Source organism: Pisolithus orientalis (assembly GCF_024613125.1).
Source record: "Pisolithus orientalis strain OTSU chromosome Unknown F5J12scaffold_19, whole genome shotgun sequence".
Classification (NCBI taxonomy): domain Eukaryota; kingdom Fungi; phylum Basidiomycota; class Agaricomycetes; order Boletales; family Pisolithaceae; genus Pisolithus; species Pisolithus orientalis.
The window spans coordinates 381,096-399,243 of record NW_026260800.1 but is presented as its reverse complement, the minus strand read 5'-3'; the positions used below and the strand labels follow the sequence as shown (position 1 = coordinate 399,243).

Here is an 18,148-nt window from a genome sequence, read left to right as displayed (position 1 = left end):
CAGGGTATCACCCTTCTTCACTAATAAGGGTTATCACCCTAATATCTTGGTCTTCCCTGAGCAGGATCTCACATCCAACTGGGCTCATGATTACACAGTTGACTTAGATTCAACCTTCATGAAGAAATGGCTCTTGCCCAGCAACACTACCAAGGACTGGCAGATGCTAAGCACATGCTGGCGTGCCTGTGTAAAAGCCAAGTATTTCCAGTCAACCCAGCCCTCCAAGGAGTTGGGCAAGAAGAGCCTTGGGCCTTACCCCATAATAGCCCAGGCTGGCTCTCACTCATTTACCCTGCATTTACCAGACTCCATGCACACTGTACACCTGGTCTTCCACATATCCCAACTTGAACTGGCCATCCCAAATACCATACCCAACTTAGAATTTGAAGTAGCAGAGATACTTGATTCAAAGGTTGACCAGTGCAGAAAGTGTTGGTTGCAGTACCTGGTCCAGTGGACTGGTTACAAGGGAACTGATGAAGATACCACCTGGGTACTAGCAACAGAGTATATCATGACTGGTACCCAGACAAACCTAGTCCTTTCAAGAAATAGTCAAGAACTGGTCTCAAGCTTTTCTCCCTATCTGTTTCCCCTATCTTGTAGTTACCATGTCTTGATTTCCCTTACTTTTCTTTATTTGCTTTCTTTCATACTTCAGAACTGGAACCAGGCAGTGGCATTCACAAAATGTACAGAAAAAAACAACACTATTCTATGAGCATGACATCAGACTTGGGACCCAGCAGAACTGGCACCAGTCTGATCACCTGACTCAGACTGGGACCAGCTTTCCTCTTCTTCCTCCCCCAGCCCTGCCAGCTCTCTGTAAAGCCCTTCAACATCCATGTCCTCCTCATTGGCAGTGTCCCAGTCTGAAGGCATGTACCAGCACCAGGTATTCAACAGTGTTCTTTGATGTAGGTCTTGTAGGACCAGGGCAAACTGGTGAAAATTCCTCAAGACCTCCCTTTGGGCCACTGCTAGGCTAACCACATTGTCAGCCATGTGCTCCACCACCTTGATCAGGCACTCCATCTGGTCACTGGTGACAGGACTGGCCCCAGCCTCAGCACTGGTCTTCTTTGTTGAAGGCCCCTCCTCCATGTTGTCCTCTTTGTCACCTGCACCCTCGAGTACCTTAGCAGATGGGTACCATGACCTCTTCTTCTTCTCACCAGTGTGAGGGGATGACATGTCAGCATTCCTCTTACCCTTGTAAACACCTGGGCCAGCTCTCTGACCAGTCTCACCCTTGACCAGCCACTGGCAATGCTCCTTGAGCTCATTGCACCAGTTACAAGCCATGCACTTTTTCTTGCTGTCAGTGCTGTGCACACAGGTCATGTTGGTCCAGGTGCATCAAAGGCAGCTGGTAGAGTGTCAGTCAAGAGCACCAGTGATGACCATAATAAGACTTACTGAGGGTTCATCACCTCAATGTTGGAACCAGCCCCAGTTGAGCTACCCACTAGGGCATCTGCCCTCTGGCTCTGCTCTGCTTTCCTGGCCTCTTCAGCCCTGTGTGCAGCCTCTAGCTTCTGTGCCTCAGCCTCTGTGCACACCCTTTCTTCCTCAAGCCAGGCTTTCTCTTGCCTTTCAGCCTCCAACTGGGCTTCTTCCTGCACCTTCGCCTTGCACCTCTTATGCTCAGCCAACTTCCCCCAGATAGCCTGCTCATCATTGTTGCTGCCTACCTGCAGCTTGACACTTGTTGCCTGGATCAGGTTGGGCAAGAGGTCTTGACTGTAAGGTGTTCTGGACTGGAAAATGGACATGTCAAGGTGAGGAACCAAGCCTGAGGTGGGCTGGTCTTAAGTCCACTTGTTTTCAAGGTCAGACACAAAAGTTTTGTTCTCAGCATTGTCCTGATTGGAGCCTCATGTACTTGGCTCCAAGAGGGGGATACTGTCATGACCATGCCTAGACCACCCTAGACTGGCTCTACCCTGGTCTTGACTGGTCCCATCCAACCCTTGCCCCATTCCCAGCCTTAACACTTCAACCCAGAAATGTGTTAGCTTCATGAGGCACTGCAAGGCAGTGCCCAATCAAGTTGTTTGCTCAGTTGGTACTGGGCCAGTGTAACACCCAACCCAGCCACAGGTCCTGCCCTGGTCCCTGGTAATCCTTTGTTCATAGTCTTGCTTGATAATATTCTTTGTAACATTACTTACCAATCAGTTTACCAACCATTGCTGTACCAGCTGCAAACTGGTCTCCAGTGCTATGTTACACTTAGGTTACCTCTAGTATTCAAGCTGTAGGATAATCTGTTTAGCCTCAGTCTGAAATCAACTTAGTCTTGTCTTAACCCAGTTCCTCTGATCTCTGTCCCCTGTTCACTTGACCAGACTACAGCCCATGCAGGGGAATAGTGCTGTGCCATCAGTTGCTAAGTCCAACAGTCCAACCCCCTTAGTATCTTGCATTATCCTCTGACCGTCTGGCTGGACTCCAGACCAGCTTTGGACCAGTGAAGACCTGGACTTAACACTTATGTCACAACCACATGGGATGAGAGAAGACTTGGTGTATTTCTGCACATAATGCACAGGGTGATGGCGATGCAGGGTATAAAACAAAAGGGGATCTACATATGGTGCGATTGTCTACTCTACTCCCAGCTTCACCAGGGCCTCTGACAGCTGCTCAACACAGACCTGAAGATGAAGGTTGGCTACATGTGCAGCCACAGCCTCATCCCTGACCATCCCAAGGGCCTGTGAGATATCCATGGTGGTCTTGCCATTGAATCTGCCACACACTGGCTCCTTGCCCTTCCCACAGGTCTTGCCCTTGACCACTTCCACAATGTCATCACTATCATCATTGTGAGCCCACTTGGACAGACTGGCCTTGGGGGCCTTAGTAGCACATGCTGCACCAGGTTAGCCTCAAATGTGTTGGGACACCTTTGCTACTTACCAACCAATGCACTGGTCTGCACTTTCCTGCCCCCTGCCTTGCTTGACTCCTTGCAGCCTTGCTTCATCTTCATGCATCCATTGCACATCTTGCCACTTGGCCTGATGCATGGCATTCCTTTGATGGTGCACCATGTGCAGGGCACTGCATGCAGTACCAACCCTGGGGGGATGGATACCTGGGGCCTCCCATCATTGTTGCTCTCAGCAATCATCTGTTAAGATCACTGTGTGGTCACAGTGTTAATAACATTACACTGCACAAGTGCAGGTACTTACCTTGTGAGCTGGCTGTGGGACCTCCTCATGGGACATCTTGACTGCTGCACCTTCATCACTGACCTCCACTGTAGTCTCCTCCTCCATCTGAACATCCTGCTCAGCCTATGCATGTTCCTTGGCTTCCTCTGCAGTCCACTTTTCATACAGGTTGTCCACCTCTGCCAGTGTGGGAGTGTCCTCTGCATTAACCTGAACAGAGACCCTGAGCATCTTCCCTCACTTGACCAAGGGCATCAATACCACCTGCAGCACACTCATCAATATTGTATGAACACATCACCAAGCAGAGCACTTACCATCCTCTCCTCCCAGTGCCTTAGCCAGGTCATCTTCTCCTCCCACATATCCTCCTGGTTGTCAGGCACACATCATGCCTCTGCAATGAGCCCCACCAACACAGCTGCAAGCTGCTGTTTGACACTACCTCTGGGTAGTGTGCAATTAGGGGGAAAGCTGTAGGGTAATCCCTAGGCTTGACTCAAGGGGTGCTGAGTAGGAAGGAGACATAAAATATGATGGTAGAGTCAATCAGAAAGTTGAATGTAGGGTGCAGAATTTAATTCTGCAGTGCTGTAGACAATTTGGGTCTGAATAGACTTATTTATGAAATTCTGAGTGATGATCTTGGCACAAGGAAGTAATTCCAAGACTTGTGAGACATGAAGGTGAGACACAGATATGCAGGGGATGCCAAAGACACAGTAGACACAGATTGACACTAGAAACACAGATGACACAGTAGACACAGAGGATGCAGCAGACACTTTGAACACTTAGACACATGAATGACTCAGATAGTGACTCCAAAAGATGGGTCCTATTTTTCTGTTACTGAGGCAGAATTATATAGTACATGGAGAGTAAGGTACTGATTGGGATAATGTGGGGCAGGTGAAGTAAAACTTCCAAAAAATAAAGGGAGACATGACAGATGTCAACACACTACAGAATCTGTTAAGATAACCACAAACTGAGGCCACTGGTGCCCAGTGTAAGAGACTATTATTGAGTAAAGTAATACAGAACTGTACCTGGTGCCCAGTGTAAGAGACTGAAGAAAAATTTCACTGGGCACAGAGCAGTAAGTGCGCAAAAATGATAAACAAATGTAAATAATAAATAAAAGCAAACCAAGGACACTTAGAGTGAAGCTAAGTGTCCACTACATGTCTGTAGGGTTAGACAGAGATAAAATAAAGGGAAAATGTGGTCTGAGGTGCACAGGCACCTAATATGAACACTCCCCCCTGAATGTGCACCTCTGCGCTTAACTGCTCCCCCCTGATGTGCCAAGTCCTAGCATCTTGCAGAAACCGATGACCTTGGTGCGATGTAGCGGTTTGGTGAGAAGATCTGCAGCCTGGTCGACTGTAGGGACAAAAATAGGCGAAATCAGGTTCTGCTGAACTGCATCTCTTAGCCAGTAGTAGCAGAGGTCAAGTTGCTTCATCCTCCCATGATGTTCTGGGTTTTTGGCCACAGAAATCGCAGATTGGTTGTCAATGCGAAGGGTAGAAGCATCTGGGAGAGGGAGGCCAACTTCCTGCAACAGATTTCGCATCCATTTGATCTCCTTTCCTGCCTGGACTGCAGAAATATACTCTGCTTCAGTGGTGAACAAAGCGACCACTCCCTGAAGCTTGGAAGACCAGGATACTGGACCAGTACCCATCTTGACCACATATCCACCAGTGGAGTGACCAGAATCCTTGCAACCACCATGATCAGCATCAGAGAAGGTTGTAAATAGCTCAGAGGTCGAAGGATCAGGAGCATAAGTGATGGAATAGTCCAGAGTGCCCTTCAGATAGCACATCAGGTGTTTTACAGCTTGCCAGTGAGCCCAGCCTGGGTTAGAGTTGAATCTGGCCAGAACTCCGACAGTATAGGCTATATCTGGTCGAGTTGTGGTGGCCAAGTACATCAGAGCACCCACAGCAGATAGATAGGGCACCTGGTGCATTTGTTCGACTTCCTGAGGGTTCTGAGGTGATTGCTGGCGAGATAGGCGAAGATTGGGTTCCATAGGTGTGGAAATGGGCTTACAGTCTGCCATTCCAAACCTAGTCAAGACATCCAGGCAGTATTGTCACTGGGAGATGGATATGGAGCGATTGGGGCAATCTCTGTCGATTTTGATCCCCAGCAGTTGAGTTGTAGGGCCCAGATCGCAGATTTTGAAGTGCTGGCTCAGTTGTGAGACAAAGGAGTCGATGGCAGTCTCTGATTTCGATGCTAGAGTCATATCATCCACAAACACAGGCAGAATGATGGTTACTGCATCCTTGGAGTAGATATAGATGCTAGCATCAGAATAGGTCTGTCTGAAGCCAAGGGACTTGAGTACAGTGCGCATCTTCTTGTTCCAGCGATTTCCACCCTGTTTGCTGCCATAGATCGCTTTTTGCAGCAGACACACCTGGGATTTTGGGTCTCCCTCCACAAATCCTTCTGGTTGCGTCATGTAGACCTAACAGTCCATCTCCCCATTGAGGTAGGCATGAGAGACATCCACAGAGCGAAGGTGAAGGTCCTGGAGAGCTGCAAGAGCCAGGATGACTCTAATCGATGAAAGGCGAGCTGTTGGAGCAAAAACTTCGAGATAATCAAATCCAGGGCGCTGGTTATACCCTTTGGCAACCAATCGAGCTTTGTAGCGATCTATAGAGCCATCTGCATTTCTCTTCACCTTGAATACCCATTTGGAGCCTATCACCTTGCTCCCAGCAGGTCTAGGGACGAGTTTCCAAGTCCCATTGCTCTGGTGAGCAGCTAACTCCTCCAGGGCTGCCTCTCTCCACTTATCTGCATCAGGGCGATGCATTGCCTCTGCAAATGTGAGTGGCTCATCAGGGATGGATGCAGACATGGCCAGTTCATCATCACTGTCATCTGGGTCATCCACATCCTCTAATTGCGCAGGAGAGAGCTTCCACCAGTCTCTGGGCTTCTGTCTGTGCCTAGCTGGCAGTCTGGCACCAATTCCAATGGGACTGGCAGGTCTAGGAGGTGGTGGAGGCAAGGGAGTGTGAGGAGGAGGAGGTATGACTTCTGGAATTGCGACAGGAGGCTGTATGGGGTCTGGATTAGCTGCCACAGGCTCAATCTCTCCCCCCTGATCCAGATCATCATCAGTTTCGCTATCAGTGTCCAGATCTGTGCTTGGATGGTAGTATTGCGCTGTAGGGGGTGGAATGGAGGGTATAGGAGCAACTGGCGCATTTTCGGTAGGTTTGGAAGCAAGAGGCACAGGTAGGGTAGGTGAGGAAGGGCGAGTGGACAGAGGGAAGTACCTTTTGTCGAAATCAGCCCTTTCTGAGATGATTGTGCGCTTTGTGGTGGGATTGTAGAATTTCCAGCCTTTGTAGCCTTCAGGGTACCCTATAAACACACATTTCTCCATGTGGGACTCCAGAGGGCGCCTCTTGTCCTTCTGGATATGCACATAGGCAGTACACCCCCAAACTCGAAGGTGGGAGACATCTGGCTTTCTCCCATGCCACAGTTCAAAGGGAGTTGCATTTTGGACCGCTTCAGTAGGGCATCTGTTCCAAACATGCACCAAGGAGGCTAGGCACTCTCCCCAGAAGGCCTTAGGAAGGCCAGACTCATCTAGCATTGCAGTGAGTCACTCAGAGAGCAGTCTATTGGCTCGCTCTGCCACTCCATTTTGCTGTGGTCGATTTCTGACTGTGTGCTGGCGCAGAATTCCGCATTTGGTGGTGAAATCGATGAAGGCGTTGCTCATAAACTCCCCTCCCTTGTCATCGTGCAAAATCTTGATTTTTCTTTCGCTCTGGTTCTCAGCAAAGGCTTGAAGGTCTTGAAGGCCTCAAAGACCTCAGATTTCGCTTTCAAAGGCAAAACAAAGCGAAAGCGAGAGAAATCATCGATGAAGGTGACCCAATACTTGTAGCCAGTGAAGGAGGGGTGGCCTACATAGTGCACATCGCTGTGGATGAGTTCTAGGGGCCGAGAAGCACGCCAGGAAGAGCTGGGAAAGGGATTTGCATGCATCTTGCCAGCCAGGCAAGGTTCACAGATAGGATCAGGCACTGTGTTGGAGTCTAGTGTCATCCCAGTGACTAGATTTTGCTCCAGGAGGGACTTCACACCAGCCAGGTGGTGATGGGCGAGTCTCCTGTGCCATAGGTCGAAATCCAGAGGCAAAGTGGTTGCTGCAGAGGCATATTCACTGAGGGGAACAGTCTCACCCTCCAGGAATGCGGAGTTGTTGTCCAAAATTCTTGCAATGAAGAGGGTAGGGCCAGGGCACTGCCTGAAGGACATCTGCGAAGAATCGATGCTGACAGTGAAGCCCTTGTTGTGACAGAGATATATCACAGATAGTAGATTATTTTGCAGGTCAGGGACATGTAGGACATTGGTAAATTTGACAGGACAACGTTTCTGACCCCCCACTACAGGCTCAAACACTACTGACCCCACCCCAGCTGAGTAGACAATTTTGTTGTCTGCTAGGCGCACTGGAACGCATTTTTGGCTGTAATTTCACAGCCAGTGTCGATGAGGTGTCATATGAGAAGTGGCACCTGTATCTGCATTCCAATGCACATCAGCATCGAGCTGGAGGGGGCAGAGAGGAGAGGAGGGGTCAAGGGAACGAAAACTTGCATTTCCAGCGAATTCTACTGCTTGGGATGCGCTCTGGTTCGATGAGGAGGCTGTTGGTACTGTCCCAGTTGATGGGGAGGAAGCAGACGAGGTAGAGGCTTGATTTGCGGTATTGGCACCCTTCCTGTCCTTCTTATTCTTCCTAGAGCGATAATAAGCCTTTGATCTTTCCAGGTTTGGACACTTGTGGACACAGTGGCCTGAATAATCGCAGAACTTGCAAGGTGACGAAGGTGAGCACTTGCAAATTGTGGAGGAGCTCAATAGTGCAGTCGCCAATGTCCCTGCATCAGGGCGGCACTTGCGCTGCGATTCTTCAGCCAGAAATGCTTCTTTGAGTTTGTCCTTGTCCAGAGATTGGAAGAGAAGGAGAGAAGAAGCAAAATGAGAGTAATCTTCACCTAGAGAGCGCACCATAGCCATACAGACAAGTTCATTGTCCATATCCTTGATGGAGTATGGAGTAGTAGAGTCCTTGGGGCGCAATTCTTGAATTCTGGACATGGAATCTTCGATTCTAGCGATTAAGGAAGACAGGGACTCATCTGGGGCCTTCCTGATCGAAAAGAAGTCATCCCAAGCATTAAAACGAGCTCCAGGGTGCTGCTGGAGGTGGATGGAGGCTAGAGTCGACCAGATTTGGACAGGGTCATCCTGTACAGCATCTACATGGGTCCTCTGTTCACTAGAAAGCGCTAGGTATAGCTCCCCAGCTGCCCTGTCCGCTCTAAGGTCCCATTTGGCCTGAGCCTCAACTTTGGAGTCATCAGGGCACTTTTCCAGACCACTGACAATGGTCCAGAGCCCTTTTGTGTGCAGGAAAGCCTTCATTTCGCCTTTCCAGGTCGAGTAGTTGGAGGCAGTGAGTTTTGCGACAGAGGGCGATGAGTTGGCATGGTCCTCAGCCATGGTGGTGAATTTCGAGTTGAAAGGAGAAGGATGGGGTGGATGGGGTGAGTCTGGAAGCTGGGAGCTCAAAGAAGGAGCTGTAGCGAGTGAGTGTGTGGTTCTTTTGGGTCGAGGTTTTGCGCAGAGGTGGATTACGAGGCAACCAATGAGTGCTGAGAATCCTAGAGTGCAGGGCTCATAACCTGTTAAGATAACCACAAACTGAGGCCACTGGTGCCCAGTGTAAGAGACTATTATTGAGTAAAGTAATACAGAACTGTACCTGGTGCCCAGTGTAAGAGACTGAAGAAAAATTTCACTGGGCACAGAGCAGTAAGTGCGCAAAAATGATAAACAAATGTAAATAATAAATAAAAGCAAACCAAGGACACTTAGAGCGAAGCTAAGTGTCCACTACATGTCTGTAGGGTTAGACAGAGATAAAATAAAGGGAAAATGCGGTCTGAGGTGCACAGGCACCTAATATGAACAGAATCATGTGAAAACAAACTGAAAAGCAGTAACCAAGAGAAACAAAAGGGAAAGATGGGTATCTTTCAACAGAAAAAGCATACCACATACTGTAGAGTAGTGTACACAAAGGATAGAGGCCATAGATGCAAAGGGGTTCTCACATTGTGGAGAAAGATTTGTGGGAAAGAAATGAGAGGGGTAACCAGAGTTTATTACTGATGATCTGTGTGATTTCCTGGCCACATGGTGAGGTGAAGGATGAGGTGACATGACTGTGGAATTCCAGATGGATGTATGTCAGGTTGATGTTGACATGGAATTCCAGGATGATGACTGGTGTGTGTTATTGATGGACAGGGGAGCCCTGAAGGTTTGATGGGTGAGGTGGCACACAAGGCTGATGCATGAGGCTGATGCAATAATTCTGAAGATGACAGATGTGGAACTCTGATAGGGGTTGACTTTGGTAATGGCATCCCTATTTCAGCCTCAGGGAGTATACCACTCCCTACACCACTCTCATAATGTGACCATGGCACTTGCCGCAGCTCTAGGGTGTGTCTGGGACTTGATTGAGGTGGTGCCACAGCCAGAGGAGAGTTTGGAGACCATCTATGTGTGGGTGGAGGACTGGGACAAGACAAGGGTGAGTAAACCTTCCACAGTAGTGTGTTGTGCTTTGATGGAGTTCTGTAGGCCAGCATTTGGTCATGGTGGAGATACATCAATGACAATGGAATTTCTGTACCAAAGGTTCACAACAAGTGCATGTGTGACTACACTGAGGAATCTGTGATGTGCCAAAACTTTCTAGTCCTGGGTGCCATTGCCATTGCTGACCTCTGGCACCCAGTGGAGCAGAGACAGATCCACATCAGTGACATCTTCAAAGACTACCAGGAGAGGGTAGAGTTGAGGGTGCTGTTACATTTCACCCTTGTTTTACTCTTTTTCTCCTTACATTTACCTTGTGACTTGATCCATCAGACTGCTGTTCCTTTTCAAGCTGTCTTCTCATTGATCCAACAGCTCCTTGTTTCCACCACTAGTGTTATCCTCTCATTACATGCATAGAACATGTGTCACCATTGCTCAACCAATGGCATAACTACCTCATTACATGCAGATGCCTTATGGTCCACTTCTTGTACAGTATTTAGTCTGTTGGCTCAAGTCCTGGAAGACCCAGACTTGAGCTGCTCAATCATATGCAGTGTTCTCAGAACTTTGCCCTCAGTGTCCCTAATCAGGACCACTCTTACCAGTGTTGTCCCAAATCTCTGTCATTTACAGAGGTTACTGCAGCCATTTGCTCAGTAGAAACTATAGTCTGCATTTGAGCTCTCCCTACATCTTGACTATGGTCAAGCATAACAGGTGCAGCTCAAGGCAGAGAGGTTGACAAGAGAACCTTCTATGTGCTGTAAGTAACTGTGTTCTGATGGCCAAGAATTCCAACTCCAGAAGAGGTAGGCTCTGTTCAAGCCAGGTTGACCCTGAAGGGGCTTTGGTCTGGAGACAGGATAAGTACTTTAGATGAACAAAGGGGAACTTGCCCAAGAGGAAATTTTTCTAGATTGTAAAGGAGAACTTGATGAAAAAAAAAGAGTGAAAGTGGTGATTTTTCCTCTCCAAAGAAAGACACAGAGAAGGCAGTGATGCCTCATACAGTATTCTTGTCTGTGCTGTACTGTAGTTTTTAAGTGACATGGCACACACTGTGACCACCTGCATGCTTAGTCAGCTCTCTATTTTTCGAACACCAAGTCCTTTTCAGCCACAACCCCTAAGCCTGAATCCTCCTTGACTCTCTCTTACACTCTTCACCCTCAAACCTTCCCTTTAACCCAACAGAAGTGCAACTTCTCATAGGGACAAGGTTTGTGTTCCCTACAGTGCACATGCAGACAGGCAGCAATGGTGATAGGTGAAGGTCAAGGCTGTGCACCCAGCAGCACTGGAGCAGGGGAGACTTTGAGGGGGAAGACTCCAAGCATGATGACTAACATTCAGAAAAACTCTGCAGGCCAAGATGAAGTTGATGGGCTGGAGAATGACAAAGGCAACTGCCCACCTAACCCAGACCCATCAAAAACTGGCACTCCAGCACCCAAAGCCAACCTTCCATGCAGAGAGTGCATGAAGGCAGATGCTGAGTGTGAAGGGCTACCTGGGGAGTTGTATGAGGGATGCAGGCAGGCCAAGTGGAAGTGCAGCTGGTCACTCAGAGTGGGTAGGAAGGTGAGTACAAGCTGATTGTGACATGAAGAACAAGGGCACTGAACTGTAACACAGTGAAAGAATGCTGGTAGTGGAGAGACAGCTGCTGGGCCATCACACAAACAGACCAAGTCAGTAACAGTGACAGTGATGACTGAAATCCAGTGATGACTGGGCTGAAACTTTGAATCCCTGCTCACAAACCACCCCCTAGGCAAAACTCTGAACTGACTCCTGGGCACCCAACACTTCATGCTAGTCCCCCTTTGACCTTGAACATGCCTCCTTCTCCTGCACCTCAACCACCTCTTTTCCTTCCATCAGCAACCCCAGGACCTGTCTGAAGTTCCCCCAGTCAAAGAAACTCTGCCAGTCACAAACCTGGGTGATATGACTATGCACAAGGCTCTTGCTGAGCACATTCAACTTCTGGAGAACAGGGCAGACAATGAAGAGTTCAAGCTGACACAGATCCATCAGATGCTGGGGCTGTTGGCTATGCAAGTAGAGTGGCAGATCAGTGAAGTTCAGGGGTGATGCAAGGAGCTGAAGAGGGTGAAGGATCAGCTCAAGGATATGTAAGTACATGTACAGTAGCATAAACAGACTGCAGAATTGTTTTTGATGTGTCTTTGGGTATTCTGAACAGAATTATCATTAAGTAAGGAGCAGGAAAAGAGAATGAATTGGCAAGAGACAAGAAACAAGAGAGAGATGAGCAGTTTTTTTTTTGTTTGTGAGATGACTGTTTTCTTGTGAGTGGAGACAGTTTTGCTTTATATGAGATGAAGACAGATATATGTATAAGTGGAAAGAAAGATGGAAAAAGAGAGAGAAAAGAAAAGAAACAAAAGGGTAGAGAGAGATATGCTACTCATCTGACTTGTCCACAGGGACACCAGCAAGCATGGGGTCTGGTAGCAAATCATCTTCCAGGCAACTGCATGACTTCAACACGATGTGAGTCAAAGTGTGGTTCAGTGGTGAAAACCAACCAAAACCAATGCAAAAGACAAAAGGAGTGAGTGGTGGTGTGTCTATGTGGCACCTAGATGGTAGAACCTTTGATTTGGGTGGGTTTTTGTGAGCTACAACACTCAAAGATGAGTGCTGAGGGTTGGGGGTGCTCCTGATGAAGAGGGAGCAAGAATGCGATAGAAAGTGATAAGGGTAGACTGCTGTCAGCCTACAGAAGGATGGATGGATGACTTAATTCAATGTCCTAAGCTGCACTGAGCTCAGGGAGGGCTTGGAGCAAAGTATATTGATGATAGACAAGGATAAGTGAAATAAATGATAGTTAGACCCTTAATAAAGTCTCAACTATTGAAGCTGCTGAATGAATTACTTAGTGATGATAAAATGTGAGCAAGAGGGGCTCTCTGACATCTTCTTTTTTTTGCTATCTAAGTATAGTGACATATATACAGTACAGGGGTGTTGCCTATGGAAAACAAGGTGCAAACACTTGGTAAGTGATTGGTAACTGTTGAGTAAGGAATGTAAGCAATGGGTAATCATCTTGGAAAGCATTGGAAAGCATTGGTAAGGATTAGCAAGCCAAAAGGCAAAGGATCAGTAAGCAAAGTCAAAAGATTGGCAAGTATTGGCAATAGGTGAGTCAAAGACAGTCAAAACATCAAAGTATAAGTCAAGTAATGTCAGGAACTTGGAAAGCACACTGGAATCACATTAGGGGGAGGCTGTGCATGTCACATCTCAAAGAGATTGCTTCTAGGCCAAGGTGGGATGACAGAGAGGCAGTGCTGATCTGATGCTGATACAGTACATCCAAAAGTGGACAGGGTGAGTCAGATGTCAACAGGGGTCAAGCTTTGGAGGTCTGTGGGGTGACAGGAGCATAGGGGATTGCAACTTTCCCCCCCAAACCATCCTCTCAGTGAAGCAAACAAAAACATCATGAATGAGGCTCTCTGTTGGAAGAGAGGATGAAGGAGGAGTGTCTTCTGCTGTATCTTGCAACAAGGAGGCAAGATGCGCATCATACTCATCATGGATGTGATCAGGGAGAACAGTAGATTATACTGTAGCTGTCACAATCTTGGAAGAATGATGGATGAGACTGGTATGAAGACATTGCAGGGAGCAGGGAGGAAGGATCCATATGCTTCTTGGACTGGAGAGACTGAAATGACCACATAAGACCTTTCCAAGCAAATGACAGACCTGAGGCAACCAAAGAACATCCTCCTAGAGGTCATACTGACAAAAAGAACATGCTGTCCAAGCTGGATGGGCTGAGAGGGCACTGACAAGGGTGGGATGTATCAGGATGCTTCAGGATGGAAGCTGGTAGGAACTCCTGGTAGATATATGTAGCCATGGTCCCTAGCAAAGGGGACAAGTGAAATGATTGACATGGAGGTGGCCATATCAGAAGAATTAGTGAAATGAGTGTCTTTTGGAGGGAGTGCTGTAGAAACATGTGGAGTGTGCAAATCCTTTCCAATTTTGGAAGGTAGGATCACATGGCTGAGCACTACAAGTGAGTGTGGGAATGGTCTTTGTATCTGCAGAGACAGCAGAGATATGTCAAAAACTGGAATGCTGTAAATTTTAACCAGTGCTTAACTTGCTCCCTTTCTTTTTCTTTGGCACTGATGACCCGTTCTTGTGCAAGGGATGACTGCTGACACTTCTGGCTATTTGCAGGAGGGCTATGGTCTTCATCTCCATTCATCAGCTGTATCCATGTCCACCTCACCAAACACCTTTGGTGTGTGACAATGAGAGGTGTTCTGCAGGAAATAGGGGTAGAGATGGAAGGTGGCAAAACAGAATTTGGACATGGCACCATCTAATTCCACCAGGATGTACAAGCCTCCTTTGGTGTGATGTACAATGATCATCAGGCCTAGGTACTGCAGTTTGGTCTTGTGATCAAGCTCTTGCTCAATATGTGAATTCTGCACAAGGATGAGTGACCCTGGTTCAAAGTTGAAGTCTTCAATTGTACATTCAAAGTGAGTGATGAAATCTTTGATGGAGGCAAAGTGGGATTTAAGCACTAGATTGTGAATGCAGGTGAGGTCTTCTGGATGTTTCTGAAGTTGATGAGCATGGTGAGCAATGAATTCTGTCATTGAGAAAAATTCTGCTCTGAAAGGGGCTAAGAATGTCACCTTGGCAAGGTCAAAAGGGAGTCTAGGTTTGACACTGAGCCATGTAGAACAGAGAAAACCCAGTTGCCTTGTGAATCATAACCCTCTCTGCCCAGAATACTGCAGGAGTAACTTCTGACCACTTTGACACCTCTCCTCCACAACCTTTCACCAATGCCTCCCTCACATTGAAATGCTGTCACTCAACAACTCCATTAGCTTGTGAGTTATAGGGGGAGATACATATGTGGCCAATTCTGAAGGTCTTGGAAAGCCAGTCAAGGGCAAGGACATAGGGTATGCCATTATCTGTAACAATCTCCATGACTGCACCCCAGTGTCACAAGATTTGTTCAAAGATGAATTTTCTGATGGATTTTCCAGTTTCTGTGTGAAGCATAGCCCACTCTGGATAGCTTGTGAGCAAACAGCAAGCTTGGGTGACACAGCAAAACCTGTTTTACTTCAGCATTAAGAACTTGTCCATGTATGCTTTGTAGAATAGGGGTTCTGGAATGGCAATGACTTGCAGAATATGTATGCAATCCAAACAGCAGATTTGGCATTTGTGACATGACTTGACATACCAGCAGATGTCCTGCTCCAACATAGGCCACCAGAAATGAGTCAGCAAATGCATGCAGGTTGAGAAGATACCCTTGTGCCCTAGCTCATCATGAGCCTGATGAAGAATTCCAAGGCATTTGTGTGGGGCAACTACTAGTTGGTGACATCCTTGAGGCTCTTTTCTCCACAGTTCTCCTCCTTTAACAACATACTGCATGGCAAGACATACTAGGCTCTTGCAGGGTAATGTTTTTCATCTTCCCCCTCCTGCATGAGGAGGTATCCTACAGCAATATTTGAAGTGTCAACTGCTAGAATGACCTTCCTTTTGAAATTATAGTATGTGGCATGGGGGATGAGACAATAGCCTGGCAAAGATATTCCATGGCTTCTCTGTGTTTATTGCAGAATTTGAAGGGGATGTCTTTCTTGGTCAGCTCAATGAGGGGACATGCATGTTTAGCAAAGTCTTGGATAAAGATCCTGCAATATGAGCAAAGACCCAAAAATCTGCACACTTCAGTAATGTTTGTGCAGTAGGGCCAGTCTTTAATCTTTTGGACTTTAGCTTCATCTGGAATTCTCCCATCAAATGACACCTTATGCCCAACCACTATGATAGATGGTGCAGTGATGATGCATTTCTTTGCTGAGATGGTAGCTCCTGCATGATGTAGACAATGTAAGATGCAGTTGACATTCTGCAGATGTTCCCAGATGAAACATCTGATCCCAGGGTTTTGTACAATCATCTGGTAGGTACCGTCAGAATTTTGGTAATGAGATTTGGGGCTCTTGATTGGGCAGTCATCAATGAATGGGATGGTAACTTCTGGAATTTCATCCTTCAATATCCAAGAGATATCTCCATGGAAAATCTGGATGGCATTCATGTAGCCCATAGGTAGCTTAGTGAGTCATAGAGTACTGATAGGGATTTGGAAAGGGCAAGGTCATGGTGTAGGAATAGGTAATAGAAGATACCTAGAAATAGTAATTATCAGTAAATGGGCAAGTATAGTGCTTGACCCAAAAGGGAGGTTCTCTCTGGAGAAAGAAGTGTAGTAAAAATGTAAAAATGTGAACTGAAATGAATACTTAGCTCTGCCTGTCTAATACCTCTTGCCAGTCCTCCTGGCCCTTTGGGTACTCCCCAAAGTAATAATTCTAACTTCAAAAACTTGCTGAAATGCAAGACAAAATCACCCTACTACTGAGGGCCTGTGACATGAACTTTTTTTTAGTAAGTTGAACCTGCATGAACACAGCATGCATGCTTAGTCAGCAACATGGCTGCTTGTCACTAAGTCCAGAGGTACAAAAAATCAAAAACACAAAACAAAAGAAAGAGAACTCCTCATCCCCTAACCTCCTGTCCAAGACAACTTCTCATAGGGAAACTGTTCCCTTTCCCTACAGCAGTATTCATCATGGATGGTGCAATGATTGTATCTGACCATAAGATCTAAAATTCTGTAGACAGAATGGCAGGCAAAAGCTTCTGCAATTGAGTTGACAAAAGGAGGAATGGCTGAATCCTGTATAGATACTGTGTTTAAAGGTTGTAAGTCATGGACAAGATGGAGAGATTTTCTGTCCTTCTTGACTATACAGAACCATTTCAAGTGATAGGATGAAGTAGACAGCTCATAGACACCTGTGGAAATCTTTTCTTTGATTATGTTGATGACATCATGAAAAATGGCTAGAGGTATGGGAATATTCCACTTGACCCAAGGCTTGTGGGCTAGTGTAGGTATCTTCAAGGGCAGAAACATATCTTCTTGAAAGGTTCCTCTTTCTGAGGTGTCCCAAGCGAAGGCAGCCTCATGTGTCTTGCCCAGCCATCATACCAGATTTAACTCCACAGGCAAGAGGAACTTCAAAGGGTCCAGATTGAGCTTGTCAGCTCTTTCCTGGGTAAACCTGGAACCTGGCATGAATGGAGGAGGGTGGGCAGGTGATACAGGTAAATCTGCAAGAGGATCTTCAGCCTCCCAATGCTCTACCCAGAATTCCACAGGCATTGACATTGGTACAGGCCTGACCTTCTTCACTACAAGTTTGTACTTTAAAACATGAAGAACAGGATTGAACTGGTAAGTAGAATGTAAAGCTGAAATCATTAGTGGTGAAATGGTAGTGCCAGTGGAAAATAAGGGGTCATTTGAAGAAACAGAACTAACATCAAATGGATCAACAGGGCACGTACTGTTGCTTTGTAAATTGTAGATAAATGCTGCAGCAGAATTTTTGAAAGTGTCTGTAGGTGAAAGGGTAGTAGTCTTTGAAGGTAATAAAGGAGGATCAGAAACATAGAGAGAACACATGGAGAAAGATCATCATGGCCTCCTCATGATCCAAACAAGTCATTGACCAACACTAAAAACCCTGCTCAGGCTGTTTCATATGGTGATGCATTTCCTTGTGTGCAAAGTAGTCTTCTTTGTCTTCAGAATTTATGAATCATGGAAGAAGTTGTAGTCTGTTTCAAGGGTGCATCAGAATTAATACCTGTCTGCCTGTGTTAGGGTCATGAATCTCTAGAGACTGTTCTCCATTAGGGAAATCCTGAAGGATACCAGTGAGTAGGCAGAAGAAGGGTCATCCAAGAAGTAGGTCAAATGGAGTGCAATTGACAACTTGAATCTGGAGATGGGCTTTGACATTCCCTATGTGCAAGGAAGCATTCTCTATGACTCCTAGAGTACTCTCTTTAGACTGGTTAGTGGCTTTGAGGGTCATGCTCATGTCAGAATGAAGAGGAGCCCCCAGAGCTTCCCATAATTCTTGATGTAAGGCTACCACTGGGCAACCACTGTCCAGGATACACTTGACATGGAGTTTGTCCATTAGGATGCCATTGATGGCACATAATGGCACAGTAGTGAGGCCTACACACTTCCCTTCTGTTTCTCTGACCCAATACTGTTCATAGGATGCCCAGGTAGCAGAGGCAGTAGCTTCTGATGCCATTTCTAAACTCCCAATTGTTATCTTCTTCATTGTGGCTAGCTCTCTGACCTG

At 46.8% G+C, this 18,148-nt stretch overlaps 2 protein-coding genes across 2 annotated transcripts; one reads left to right on the top strand and one right to left on the bottom strand.

The window, feature by feature from the left end:
- Positions 1 to 2,618: 2,618 nt before the first annotated feature.
- On the bottom strand, positions 2,619 to 3,559 carry F5J12DRAFT_783688 (uncharacterized protein; the record flags this gene model as incomplete). The annotated part of the gene is made up of 4 exons (XM_051742889.1): positions 2,619 to 2,887; positions 2,935 to 3,148; positions 3,213 to 3,317; positions 3,512 to 3,559. 4 exons carry the CDS (start codon positions 3,557 to 3,559, stop codon positions 2,619 to 2,621), a joined length of 636 nt encoding a protein of 211 aa, XP_051598905.1.
- A 5,921-nt stretch (positions 3,560 to 9,480) lies between these two features.
- Positions 9,481 to 10,752, top strand: F5J12DRAFT_783687 (uncharacterized protein; the record flags this gene model as incomplete). Its single annotated transcript, XM_051742888.1, has 5 exons — positions 9,481 to 9,548; positions 9,570 to 9,582; positions 9,700 to 9,858; positions 9,909 to 10,118; positions 10,663 to 10,752. The coding sequence occupies 5 exons, from the start codon at positions 9,481 to 9,483 to the stop codon at positions 10,750 to 10,752; spliced, it is 540 nt and encodes a 179-aa protein (XP_051598904.1).
- Between the last annotated feature and the right edge of the window lie 7,396 nt (positions 10,753 to 18,148).